The sequence below is a fragment of the Balaenoptera physalus genome, assembly GCF_965194825.1.
Source record: "Balaenoptera physalus genome assembly, chromosome: 1".
Lineage (NCBI taxonomy): Eukaryota > Metazoa > Chordata > Mammalia > Artiodactyla > Balaenopteridae > Balaenoptera > Balaenoptera physalus.
Window position 1 is genome coordinate 177,134,352 of NC_138882.1, and position 12,871 is coordinate 177,147,222.

The following is a 12,871-nucleotide window of genomic DNA, read 5'->3' on the forward strand; positions in this document are numbered from 1 at the left end:
TGGTGCAGCTCTTTGGAAAACTGGCACTGTTGACCAAGGCTAAATATATACATACACTATGACCCAGCAATTACTCTGCTAGAAATATTCCCACAGAAATACATATATGACCACCACAATGTCCACAGCAGCACTACTTGTTACAGACCCAAACCGGAAACGGCTCTTATGTACATCAAACGGTAGAATGGATAAATAACATGTAGTTATAGTCACATAATGAAATACTACCACAATGAGAATCAATGATCTTCAACTACAGGTAACAATATCAACACATATTACAAACACCATGTTGTGCAAAACAAGCCAGAAACAAGAGTTTACAGTATAATTCTACTTATAGACAAAATTGTTCCGTGGTGGTAAAAGTCAGGAGAGTGGGTACTCTTTGCGGGAGGTGAATAGGGCAGGAGGAGGAAAAGGGAGGCTGCTGGGGTGCTGGTAATGCTTTATTTCTTCATTTTCATGTCGGTTACACAAGTATGCTCAGTTTGTGAACATTTTTTGAGCTGCACACACACACACACGAGCATGTGTGTTACACTTCAATTAAAAAAACTGTAAAAAATCCTACTCATTCTTCCAGGTTCTTTTTAAATACTCCCTCATTAACATTTACAAAGTCACAAAGTCTCTGGGATAAGAGTAATTGGTGGCGACTTTACTTCCTCTATGATTGCACAGCACTTTGGGATCCTTTGATCGCTTGCCTGGAAGCATGTGCATGGAAAGAGCAAGAGCTTTGGGGACCTGGGTTCTAGTGCCAGCCACTTCCCATGTGGTGGCCACGAGCAAGTCTCCCACAGCCATATAGTACTTAGCTACAAGCAATAGGAAGTGACTCTTGATTTCAGCAGAAAAGGGAATCAGGTAGTTGCTAGAATTCCTGGAAGGCTAGAACCAGGCTCAGAGATATGATGCCAGGTGTGATGCTTAAAATCCTACTACAGAACTAGTTTGGTACAGATACCATGGCTGATGTTGTCGGGCACAGCTTACATAGTCAACTCCAATGGGCACTGGGTCTGGACTCAAGAATGCCCCTGCCACTGCTGCTAGAATCCCTGATGTGGCTGCCTCTTGAAGTGGAGGGTGCCAACACACCTGCCACCAGAGCAGATTCTGCAGTTCCTATCCCTTGAGGTTGCCAACTTCAGGATTCAAAGTCTGCGGCACAGGTGTCTGCCTGGCAAAGCCTAGGTCATGTGACCTCCCCCTAGCTGCAAGAGACTCCGAGAAAATGAGTGTCTGGCCTTTCCAGTTTTTATAGCAGGAGGTGGTCCTGTCTCTTAAAGCAGAGGACTTCTCAAACACAGGAATGGTCACTGTTGGGGCTCAGAGAAGCCTGCCCAAGATACGCCATGATGGCATATTGATTATTTTGAATTAAAGTTACTTGAGAAACAGCTGGTAGAAAAAAAATGATATTAAAAAAAACCCTCTCTGACCGCCCTGTTTCTCCCTGATAGTGGGAAATAAATCTCCCATGTGAAGGTATCCTCCTTATACCAGGAGGATAGAAAGCATCCTTATCACCAGAGTTAGGGAATTCAAGGCTAAAAAAGCTGTATAACCAAACATTTTTACTTCTTCATTCATCTGCTACCCCAAGCACCAGCCCCTTGGTTTCATTGAATCTTCACAAATAATTGTTTCTTTGTCTAAAAATGATATTGCATAAACAGCCTGCTTTGGTCACTTCAGGGGCCCCATTTCTATGAGACCTCCATGTACATAAACTAATTTTTTTTCTCCTGTTAATAAGTCTTATGTATATTTAATAATTAGACCAGTCAAATGAACTCAACATCACCAAAAGAAGGACACATGTCCAAGATATCACCCACAGACAAGCTACCTCCCTGCACCTGTTTCCTCATCCAAAAAATAGAAATAATGATCACTCTATGCATGGGAGCTGTAATGGTTAAAGGAGCTGGTGGGTAGAAAGGACCCATCCTATGCCTGGCTCACAGTAGGAGCTTAGTTAATGGTAAACATCATTATTGGTGATTTGGGTTCCATTCTAATGTCTCCTCCACTCCCCGGGGTCCCCAAACCTTGGCTTCTCAGCCTGCTGTGAAATGGGATTCCCTGCATAATATTTCATCAAGTTAACACATTTTCTACCTCAAAGAGCAGCCCATCTTTTCCACCATCCTACAGAAGTGAGAACGCAATGTTTGAAACAGCTCCGGCTTTCCCTTAGGGCCCTGTCTACATTGTCAGGGAAAGGAAGTTTCTAAAAAAGGTATTTGTTATCTCTAAACTGAATTGAAATCAACTCAACAAATGTTTGATTTAAACTTTTTTATTTTTAGACATTATTCTTTAAGCGTTTAATATTTATTGATTCAGTGGCCAAATAAGGCAGCATCTGCTCCGTTAGGAAAGGCACCTGTCAGAAATGAAATCCAACTGTGCTGCGAGATCCCTGTCTCAGGAGGCCAGCTGCAGACTCCCCGAGTGCAGGGACCATGCTTACTGTGTTTAGTAGCACCTCAACTGGCATACAGGAGCCCTTAAAGGAGGTTTACTGAGTTAATCGTCATCAGTTAAAAACAAAACACAATGCTTTTCTTTGCCTCCCCCTCACCTCTCTACCTTCCCCTTCCATTTCCAAGCTTTCATTTATACTAGAGGGATATGTCCTTCTTTCTTCCAGGAAGATTCCACTGTGGACAGAAGAGTTTGGCTTTAGGGCTAGAACACTCCAAACAATCTTTTTTTAAAGCAGAATACATCTGGGAAACATATCTATGTGGGCTTGAGTCCTTAAATGGCTTTGCCCTGGTTCGAGGCCATCTCATGCCTTGCCCCTTGGGCCTAAGTGGTGGGGGAATGAAGCAGAAATCCTCAGAGCTTGGATGGATTTGGAAAGGGCCCCTTTGGCTATAATCATGGAAGCCCAAAGGAGGCTACCAAAGTGACTTTGCCCCACTTTTGGTGTGGAAGCTGACCCCCGACCTCCACCCAGACACATGGGTAAGCCTGTCCTCCTCTTGTTCAGCTCACAAAAGAATCCATGTTCCTTGAGCCGGGATGTTAGGGAAGAGTGTGATACAACAAAAAGATGGACTTTGGAGTCGAAGAGACCAGGGTTTGAGTCTTGTCTTTGCAACTTACTGTCTCACAAGCTGTGAGACTTTGAGCGAGTATTTTTTCTTCTTGAGTTTGAAATTCTCATTGGCAAATGGGAAAAATAATATCTCCCAGGGTTATTGGGAAAAACAAATCCCATGACATAACTTATGTAAAAGCACCTTGCAAAGTGTCTGGTGGATATTTAAACACAAGAGGGAGAAGAGATGTCTGGGGAGAAAGAATTTGCCTGTATTTCTCCAGATACATTCAAGTGAGCATTTTTATAGTGGGATGACATGAACTGTGTGACCCTGTGTCAGTCTTCTTACCTCCTGACCCTCAGTTTTCCCTCAGAAGGAGACACTCCTAGAATTTAAGGTTAAATGTCAGAGTGTGTCACTGTCTGTAACAGAATACAGATTTATTACCTTGTTTCCAAGATGCCTTCAATTGTAAAATGCACAACTGGCTAAAAAACAGCTTTTTGAGAGAGAGAGAGAGAAAAAATGCAACCTTATTAGTGGATCCATCAATTTTAAGACATATTCTGATTTCAGAATCATTAAAATGGGAACAAGTGTATGTCTTACAATGGAAGAAATTCGTCATAATAACGCTGGCTCCCATTTATAAAGCATCTGCTGGGTGCCAGGCACTACCTAAGCTGCTTTACTAAGTCCTTGGCTTGTTACAGTCACCCACTGAGGCAGACGTTATTCCCATTTCATGTTAGGAAACAGAATATGGAGGGTCAAGTCACTTTCCCAAGGCCACAAAACCAGGAAATAGGGCTTGGAAGGCAGGTCTTCTTAACTCCAAAATGCTTTCCTCTTTCAGTAGATTGTTCTCCAGGCTAAAGTGTCAAAGAGATGAGTTCTGTCCAGAGGAATGGTTTGTGAATGTGGTACTTTGAATATATCCTGAATCTTTGCAAGGTGACCAGGAAGGGCAGAGGTAACATAAATAGAGTCATAATCTAATCAGTCTCCAAATACTGGACCTTGGAGGTAAGATGGTAACTGGAGAGTGAGGATTGCTCAGAATCCAAATAGAGGGAAGCCAAGAAATGAGACTGAGTCAAGGTTAATCCAGCCCCCGTGGGGGGGCGGGGAGGGGCCCTGACCAGATGCCAGGCTCATTCCAGGCCCATGGACACTACAACAAGCTTTCATCCTAGATGCCATTCTTCCTCAAGGTCATCCTATGTCTTCGACTTTGACTCTTTACTAAAGAAGTAGACACCTTTGGAGAAGAATCCAGTTTTTCCCAAAACCTTTCTTAAAGAGGGAGAAATGTGCTGATCAATCATCATGAGCTAGCTAGCGGTCATTCAGCACTGGAACAAGTTATAAATTAACAAGCTGGGTTTTTGGTGAGTTAGTCCAAGTTAGTTCCCCTGTGTCTGATTATGGGATTGACTATTTTGCTCTACAAAGCTGTGGATATGGCTCTTCCTCTGATATGACCTCAGGCAGACCCTCTCAGGAGCATGCCCTGACCCCTGACTCCTGACCAGAAGACTCCTGGGCTGCCTGTCTGTCTAGCTATTGTGTTTGGGGGGAGACAACTAAACCCACAGCAGTGGATTCCCAAAATAGCACAGCTTTTTGGAAGGGTGGCAGCAGGCATATGGACGTACCTGGGGTGGGGCCTGGCAGGATGGGGTTGGGGGTTGCCTGAAGCATCAGGGATTGCATAAGAGATGCCCCTGTTGACCTGACCGGAACAAACTCATAGTGAAGCTGCCAGAGGAGAAATGTGCTTCTTGGTCTTGACTGAAGGCTCTTTGGACAGTGGCCAAGACAGCACCCAGGATGGGGGGGTCACCGAGTCTCCACGTGGACGTCAATAGGGCTGAAGGTCACGGTTGCAGGGTGTTGACTGCTGTTGCTGTTTGGGCCCAGGGCAGAAGGGGAGGCTGGCTTGGGGACCTTGGGCTCCAGCTCCCGTCTTGTCCTCATTTTCCTGTAATGAGATACACACGCATGGCTGAGCCTTCCCCCTCATATGCCTTGGGGAATGAGCTCTGTGACTAGAGCTCCAGTGATGAAATTAATATATATCATCATTAAATCATGTTGCTTAATTGCCAATCACAGAACTTTACAACTGGAAGGGATCTTAGACATCAGGCAGTCTGACCCTTCAGTTTTTTGTTTAACCTAGGTTGGATACTTAATTTTATTTTTTTCCTATTAATGAATGAGTAAAGTAGCAGATAGGTGGCTATTTTGAAGACAAAATAAAGATATTACATTTTTTTTTCTGTTCAAAGTTGTAATGTGAGTGAAATTTTGTAGCCTCATTATGCTTGCTAAGTTTATTGCTAGAAATATTGAAGAACTTTTCACATAGTTGAGAAGAGAATGGACTTAAAACATATATCCTAGCTTTCATCTCATGCCATAAAATTCAATAACTAACAACAATCATTCATTCTAATGTCTACATGAAATTTCATCTTGTTGACCTATCATGCTTCTTTTTTCAAAATTTCAAATCCTCAGAAAAGTTACACAAATAGTACAACTAATACCTGAATAACCTTCACTAAACAATTGACAAATTGTTAACAATTTGCCACATTTGCTTTCTTTCTTTTCCTTGCCCCATTTACACACACACACACAGTTTTTAAAAAAATCATGAACTGCTTGTGAGTTAGTTGCAGACATCATGCCACTTCAACCCTAAATACTCCTAAGAACAAGGGCATTCTTCAATGTAACCATAACACAATTATCACACTTTAAGAACCTTCCATTTTTGTTGTTGTTGAATTAAAATTTCTGCCTATTCTTTTTTTTTATTTTATTTTTGGCTGCGTTGGGTCTTCCTTGTGGCACACAGGCTTTCTCTAGTTGCGGCGAGCGGGGGCTACTCTTCGTTGCCGTACGCGGGCTTCTCCTTGCAGTGGCTTCTCTTGTTGTGGAGCACGGGCTCTAGGTGCACGGGCTTCAGTAGTTGTGGCGCACGGGCTTAGTTGCCCCGCAGCATGTGGGATCTTCCTGGACCAGGGCTTGAACCCGTGTCTCCTGCACTGGCAGGCGGATTCTCAACCGCTGCTCCACCAAGGAAGTCCTCCTATTCTTTTCTTTTATTGAAGTATAGTTGATTTACAATGTTGTGTTAATTTCTCGTGTACAGCAAAGTGACTCAGTTACATATACATATTTTTTTCATATTCTTTTCCATTATAGGCTATTACAAGATATTGAATAAAGTTCCCTGTGCTATACAGTAGGACCTTGTTGTTTATCTATTTTGTTTGTATCTGCTAATCCCAAACTCCTAATTTATCCCTCTCCCCCAACCCCTGCCTTTTCCCTTTGGTAACCATAAATTTGTTTTCTATGTCTGTGAGTCTGTTTCATAAATAAGTTCATTTGTATCATATTTTAGATTCCATATATAAGTAATATCATATGATATTTGTCTTTCTCTGTCTGACTTACTTCACTTAGTATGATGATGTCTAGGTCCACCCATGTTGCTGCAAATGGCATTATTTCATTCTTTTTTATGGCTGAGTAGTATTCCATTGTGTATACATACCACATGTTCTTTATCCGTTCATCTATCAATGGACATTTAGGTTGCTTCCACATCTCAGCTATTGTAAATAGTGTTGCTATGAACATTGGGGTGCAAGTATCTTTTTGAATTATAGTTTTCTCCATATATGCCCAGGAGTGGAATTGCTAGATCATATGGTAACTCTATTTTAAGTTTTTTAAGGAACCTGTTTTCCATAGTGGCTGTACCAACTTACATTCCCACCAACAGTGGAGGAGGGTTCCCTTTTCTCCACACTCTCTCCGGCATTTATTATTTGTAGACTTTTTTTTTTTAACTGATTTTTTTTTTTTTTGGTTGCTTTGGGTCTTCATTGCTGCATGCGGGCTTTCTCTAGTTGCGGCGAGCAGGGGCTACTCTTCATTGAGGTGCACAGGTTTCTCATTGTGGTGGCTTCTCTTGTTGCAGAGCATGGGCTCTAAGCGTGCGGGCTTCAGTAGTTGCACCATGCGGGCTCAGTAGTTGCGGCACGTGGGCCCAGAGTGCACGGGCTTCAGTAGTTGCAGCTCTCGGGCTCTAGAGAATGGGCTCAGTAGTTGTGGCACATAGGCTTAGTTGCCCCATGGCTTGTTGGATCTTCCCAGACCAGGGATCGAACCCATGTCCCTTGCATTGGCAGGTGGATTCTTAACCACTGGACCACCAGGGAAGTCCAGTAGACTTGTTTTTTTTTTTTTAAAGTAACACATTTAATACATTCATAAGATTTCAAATGAGTACATACATGCTGTAGGTTTTCAATCTTCCTTGGACAACACAAAAAACACAGTACTCAAATTGCAAGTTTTGACAGGAACATGAAATCTCATTTTGACACAAAGACAGGTTTAAAAAATAATAAAACCAACACTGAACTAATCGAGCACCAGCAGGCTTCCTTAAATCTCCCATCCTATCCCACTTTCGAGATCATATGGCTGCCTTCTATACCAACATTTCTTCTTCCCTACCCAACAATTCGACAAAAAAATTAGATAAAAAATTATAGGTGTGTCACTGAATGAGTACCACAACAGGCTAAAGAAAAAAAAAAAAGCCCACTTATTTGCTGAATGTTGAAAGAGGAGAATAAGATTAGGTGGGAAAACTGTACGGCGTCTGATTCATTCACTTCACTCTGATATCAGAGCATAGAAACTGTGCTCAAAGGAACTAATAAAGATGCCAAGAAATATGCCAACATTATTTATAAAAGGAAGGCTGCACTCATGTCTATGAAGAGCTTATAATACCATGGAAAAATATTTAAGTTATAAAGTTAAATGAGAAAGTAGAATACAAAACTTTATATTCAGTATGATCTCAACTACGTAAAACCAAGCCCAAAAAAGGCTAAAAGTTCAAAATGTTAAGTTAGTGGTTGTATTTAAGTAGTATACCTAATTGGATCTTTTCTCTTCCTTTACTTTTCTGTCTCTTCCAACACTTTCTCTACTGGGGAGTTTTTTTGTTTTTTGTTTTTTTTAACGATTAGCTACCAAAAAAGGAGGCCTGATAGAAGTATTGAATTTGAGTCAATGAATTTAAGTCCAGCCTATAGGAAAGGATCTGTACATGTATAAAATTAGAAAACATTCCAGGCTACCCTCTGAATCCACGGTGTGTTAGCAGTAACTTCCGAGAGGCTGGAGGGCTTTGTCCTCTCCTCCAGCCAGATGCAAAGTGTCGCCAGATCCTGCCTGATGAAAAACTGCTGAATCGAACAAAAATGTCATGGATTTACAAAAACGAACAGAAGTACCCACATTTGGCAAAAAACCATTTATAGTACAGGAGTAGCTCTTTAATACTATGATTAAACAAGGGGACGGCTATTTTCTCCTATCTTCTGTGCAGATAGCAAGTTTCAAAAAAGCTATCATCAATAAGAACTGTAGAAAGCTAATCCTGGCTTAGAAACAGAAATAAAACAGCCCTGCGACAACAGTGGGCAGAGAAAAGCCACAATTTAGAAAATTATAAAAACTGCTTTCTATAAAATTGATGCCCTTTAAAACATTTGTTTACTGTACATACTTTAAGGTCCCCACTACCACCCACCCTCAAAAAAAAGGGTGAAAAACTCTAACACTACCAAAGTAGCCACTGGTTTGTTCATTCAACAAACACTGAAGGAAGGCTCATAACGTGCGAGGCACTGGAGTCTCAAAGAGCCAACGGCTATGCCCCTGCCCCAAGGACACCTTGGTCTCTCAGTGCGGGACGCGGGCACATCACCAACCAAAATACAGGAATGAAAAGCAGACGCCACTGCTTTCCTACAACTCAAGAATAAGCTACAATTCTCACTGAATTACTTACACAAAAGTCCTTACACAGAAACTTTCCTGACTCACTAGGAGGCAAAAATGCAACTACTTTCCCTTGATAAATACTTCTAGAAGGGACAGGCATTAAATTACATTTTGTGATATTTGCCCTTAAACATCACAGTGCCCAGTAATGAGGTCAGTTAACTTTCTTTTAAGCAATGGAGCTTTTTGACTCCAAGAATGAGACACTTTGAAGCCGAGAAAAAAATGACCAGTCCTAGATCTAGATCAAGACTTGTCAGGACTGTCAAAAGCCGAGACCAAGGAGTATAAATTTCAATTAAAATCTTCAGTCTCCTCTGCCATCCACTGATTTTCAATATGCTCCTGGATCAACCGCTCCAGGTCCTTCCACACATTTGGGTGGTCTTCCAAATCTTCGTAGAGGGATCTCGCGATGTCCAGTCTCCTGTAATCCTCAGGCTTGACTAGGCTTCGCACAACCTGGAGGCACTGCTCTTTCAGGGTGTACACTGGCAGTGTGATGTTTGCAAAAATAGGCTGTCCATCAACATTGAGAGACGGCACAAACAGCTCAGTCTGGTTAACTAGAAGCCCATCAGATGTCCCAGCATCTCGGAAGAGCCAAAGATGACCTCGGTAGCTATGGATGCGGCGGCCCGTGCCGGGGGGGCAGCGTCGGGTAGGGCTGTGGCTCGCCGTCGAAGTTGAGCCACACGGGCAGCACCACGCACGGGCTGCGGTTGCAGAAGATGACCTGGGACGGCTTGCGAGTGTTCACTGAGCGCAGCACCGGCTGCGGCCGCCCAGCCTCCATCTCCTGCTGGGAGCCGGGCTCCTCCGGCCAGTAGACTTTTTAATTATGGCCATTCTGACCAGTGTGAGGTGATACCTCATTGCAGTTTTGATTTGCATTTCTCTAATATTTACCAATGTTGAGCATCTTTTCATGTGTCTATTGACCACCTGTGTGTCTTCTTTGGAGAAATGTCTATTTAGAGACACTTCCATTTTAAAGATGATAAAATCAAAGCACAGAGAGGCTAAATAACTTGCCTACTTTTGACAGACCAAAGACTGAACCCAGGTTTCTCAATTCCCAGCCCACGTATCATTGTAAACAGGATGGGGTGAGTAGAGTCTCCATGCAAATTTCAACCTAGAAAAGGGGTTGAGAGCTCCAGCAATGATGGAGAGGAATGGTGGGTAGAACTTGGGGTCTGATGTCACTTCCTGGTTTGAAATAGACCCAAATTGTAACAGCCCAAAGATTTTTAAAAATAACATATGAAATGTTATTATTGTTATTATATGTGTACTGGTGGGAGTATTTTCTCTGAAACGAGATGAACTGGGTTTGAATCCCAACTCTGCCAATTAGGGCTGAGTAAATTCAGGCATGTTACTTAATCTTCCTGTGCCTGTTTCACACCTATAAAATTGGGGCTATAGAAGCATCCACTTTGTGGTGCTGTTATGAAGACTCAATGAGTTAATACATGTAAAGAGCTTAGAACTGTGCCCAGCACATAGTAAGAGATCAATATATGTTAGCTACCCTTATAAATACATTAATATTATTATAAAAACAATGCAGAAATAAAGAAGCACACCCCTTGACCCTGCAAAAACCAACCAACCAACTAACCTACTAGCAATCCCATCATGCAGACATATTGGTTGTTAACACCTTATGGTATATCATTTGAACTTTTCCTGGGTGCATGTGCGTAACCCATGTGTATGATCATAATATACGTACTGCTTTAGGGACTTCCCTGGTGGTCCAGTTGTTAAGAATCCGCCTTCCAATGCAGGGGACACAGGTTCGATCCCTGGTAGGGGAACTAAGATCCCACATGCTGCAGGGTACTTAAGCCCGTGCGCCACAACTACTGAGCCCACGCACCCTGGAGCCTGTGCGCCACAACTAGAGAGAAGCCGCGCACCGCAACGAAGAGCCACTAGCCGCAACAAAAGATCCCATCTGCCACAACTAAGACCTGATGCAGCCAAAAAATAAATTAATTTTTAAAAAATGATGTACATACTGCTTTGTAAATTTTGACAATATGTTGTAAACAACTTTCCTCATCAATTTATACATTTCTACAATATTTTTTAATGGCTTCCAGGTCTTCTATGATGTAATTGAATTTAGTCTTTTAATTTTGATTTATTCACTGAAAAGAATAATGTTCTAGCAAAGCTGTGACTACACGTGATAACACATAAGGTGATAACACAGCAGTTACTCTTCTTACAATCAATTTATATGATTTTATTTCCTCTTATTTGGTCCCAGAAAGTAAAGTCACAGGTATGTGCAATTCAGTATTTGTCACCTCAAATACTCATGTGGTCCACACAATACAACCTAGCAGAGGGCTCTCCAGGAGAAGAGGATTGAAACACTCCTCTATTATCTGTAAATTACATATAAGAGTTCACTACACAGCTCAAGGTTATTATCATTGTCATTATATTATTATATTTTAAAAATATTTCTCCAAATACAAAAATATATGGTCACTGTGAAGTTCTTCCAGTAGAACAGACAGCAAAAAAGGACCCACAAAGGGTTAGAGCATTTGATGATGGACTCATAGATACTGCTGTGCACATAATAGGCACCCACAAACATTAGTTCCCATTCATTCTGGCATCACTGAAGGGACCAGACAGTTCCAAAGCCCAGGGCATCCCATACCTGTTGTACGTCTTCAGCAAGATCAGAACCACGGTGAAGATGATGATGACAACCACCACAATGGCAGCAACGATGGCTCCAGAACCTACGAGGAAGAGAGGAGTGGAGATGGCTAATGTGCAAACTGAAATGCAAGGAAGGATTCGGAGGCTGGGAGGAAGACACACCACCTGGCATCCTCACTGGGTCAAAGAGAGGAGAGAATGTGAAATCCTGGCACACTCACTGCTGACCCCAGGACAGAGTCACATCTAGAGTGGCAGTTACCTCTACCTCCAATGGGACTTGGAGGGCCATATCCTCAGCACATTCCCTGCCAAAATCCTGCCTTAGGCTAAGTCCTGCTCTTATCGTCCCCAAGATAGCTTCGAACTTCTTTTGTGAAATAAAACATCCTTCCTTCTTTCAGATAATATAAAAGTAATATGTGGTTTTTGTAGATAATTTTTTTTCCTACAGGACACACATGGGCAACAACAATAGCCCTGTGCCCTGTGCAGATAATTTTGAAAACATACATACAAGCCAAAGAGGAGGGGAAGACGAAGACCTCATTACCCCAAGAACCACTGATAGTCTACATACGTATATATTCACCAATGTGATCATGTTTTTGCATATGTGCATATTTATCTATCATCTTTTAGAATAATTAACCCTATGTCTGAAAATCTATCTTAAGAAAATATTCATAAATATGGAAAAATATGCACTTGATAAAAATGGAACCATATTCCGTATACTGTTTTACAACAAAATACCCTGATCCTCTTGCTATGTAAGTACATATTTTTCTTCATGACTCTTGAAGGCTGTATAGTACTCCATTGTTTGCCTGTGCCATAACTTGTTTACCAACTCTTTACTGAGGATATTTATGTTGCATTCAATTTTACACTCTTAAAAACAAGGCTATGATGAATGTCCTTGTAGCTTAATATCTCAGATTCTAATTTCAATATCAGCTCCCAGTCCCAAAGTCAAACTCTAATATTAGGTTCAAGATCAACAACCTTGCCAGAATTGATATTGAAAACATCAAGAATCATAAAAAAGCTTCATACTTTAAACCGATCTATCTGATTCTGGGGAATTGATCATAGGGAATAATCCCAAATACAGAAAAAGCTACATGAATGAAAATGTTTATTACATTATTGATGTTCTAAATATGGGAAGGGTTTAATAAGGTATGGCACACTTATCCCAAGAAATATACTGTAAT

The 12,871-nt window shown here is 41.6% G+C and overlaps 1 protein-coding gene and 1 pseudogene across 7 annotated transcripts in view; both read right to left on the reverse strand.

Moving 5' to 3' along the window:
* Positions 1–521: 521 nt before the first annotated feature.
* NCMAP (non-compact myelin associated protein) overlaps positions 522–12,871 on the reverse strand; it is a 46,165-nt gene continuing 33,815 nt past the window's right edge. For all 6 annotated transcript variants that reach the window (XM_082462806.1, XM_082462808.1, XM_082462810.1 and 3 more), the window contains 2 exons: positions 11,647–11,731; positions 522–5,052 (listed from right to left, as the gene is read on the reverse strand). In XM_082462806.1, the coding sequence (XP_082318932.1) occupies positions 4,911–5,052; positions 11,647–11,731 (227 nt within the window). In that variant the 3' untranslated portion in view covers positions 522–4,910. The remainder of the gene's footprint in view (positions 5,053–11,646; positions 11,732–12,871) is intronic.
* LOC309661247 (von Hippel-Lindau disease tumor suppressor pseudogene) lies at positions 7,334–9,785 on the reverse strand (annotated as a pseudogene). Its single transcript has one exon. The product of its transcript is annotated as a von Hippel-Lindau disease tumor suppressor pseudogene (transcript).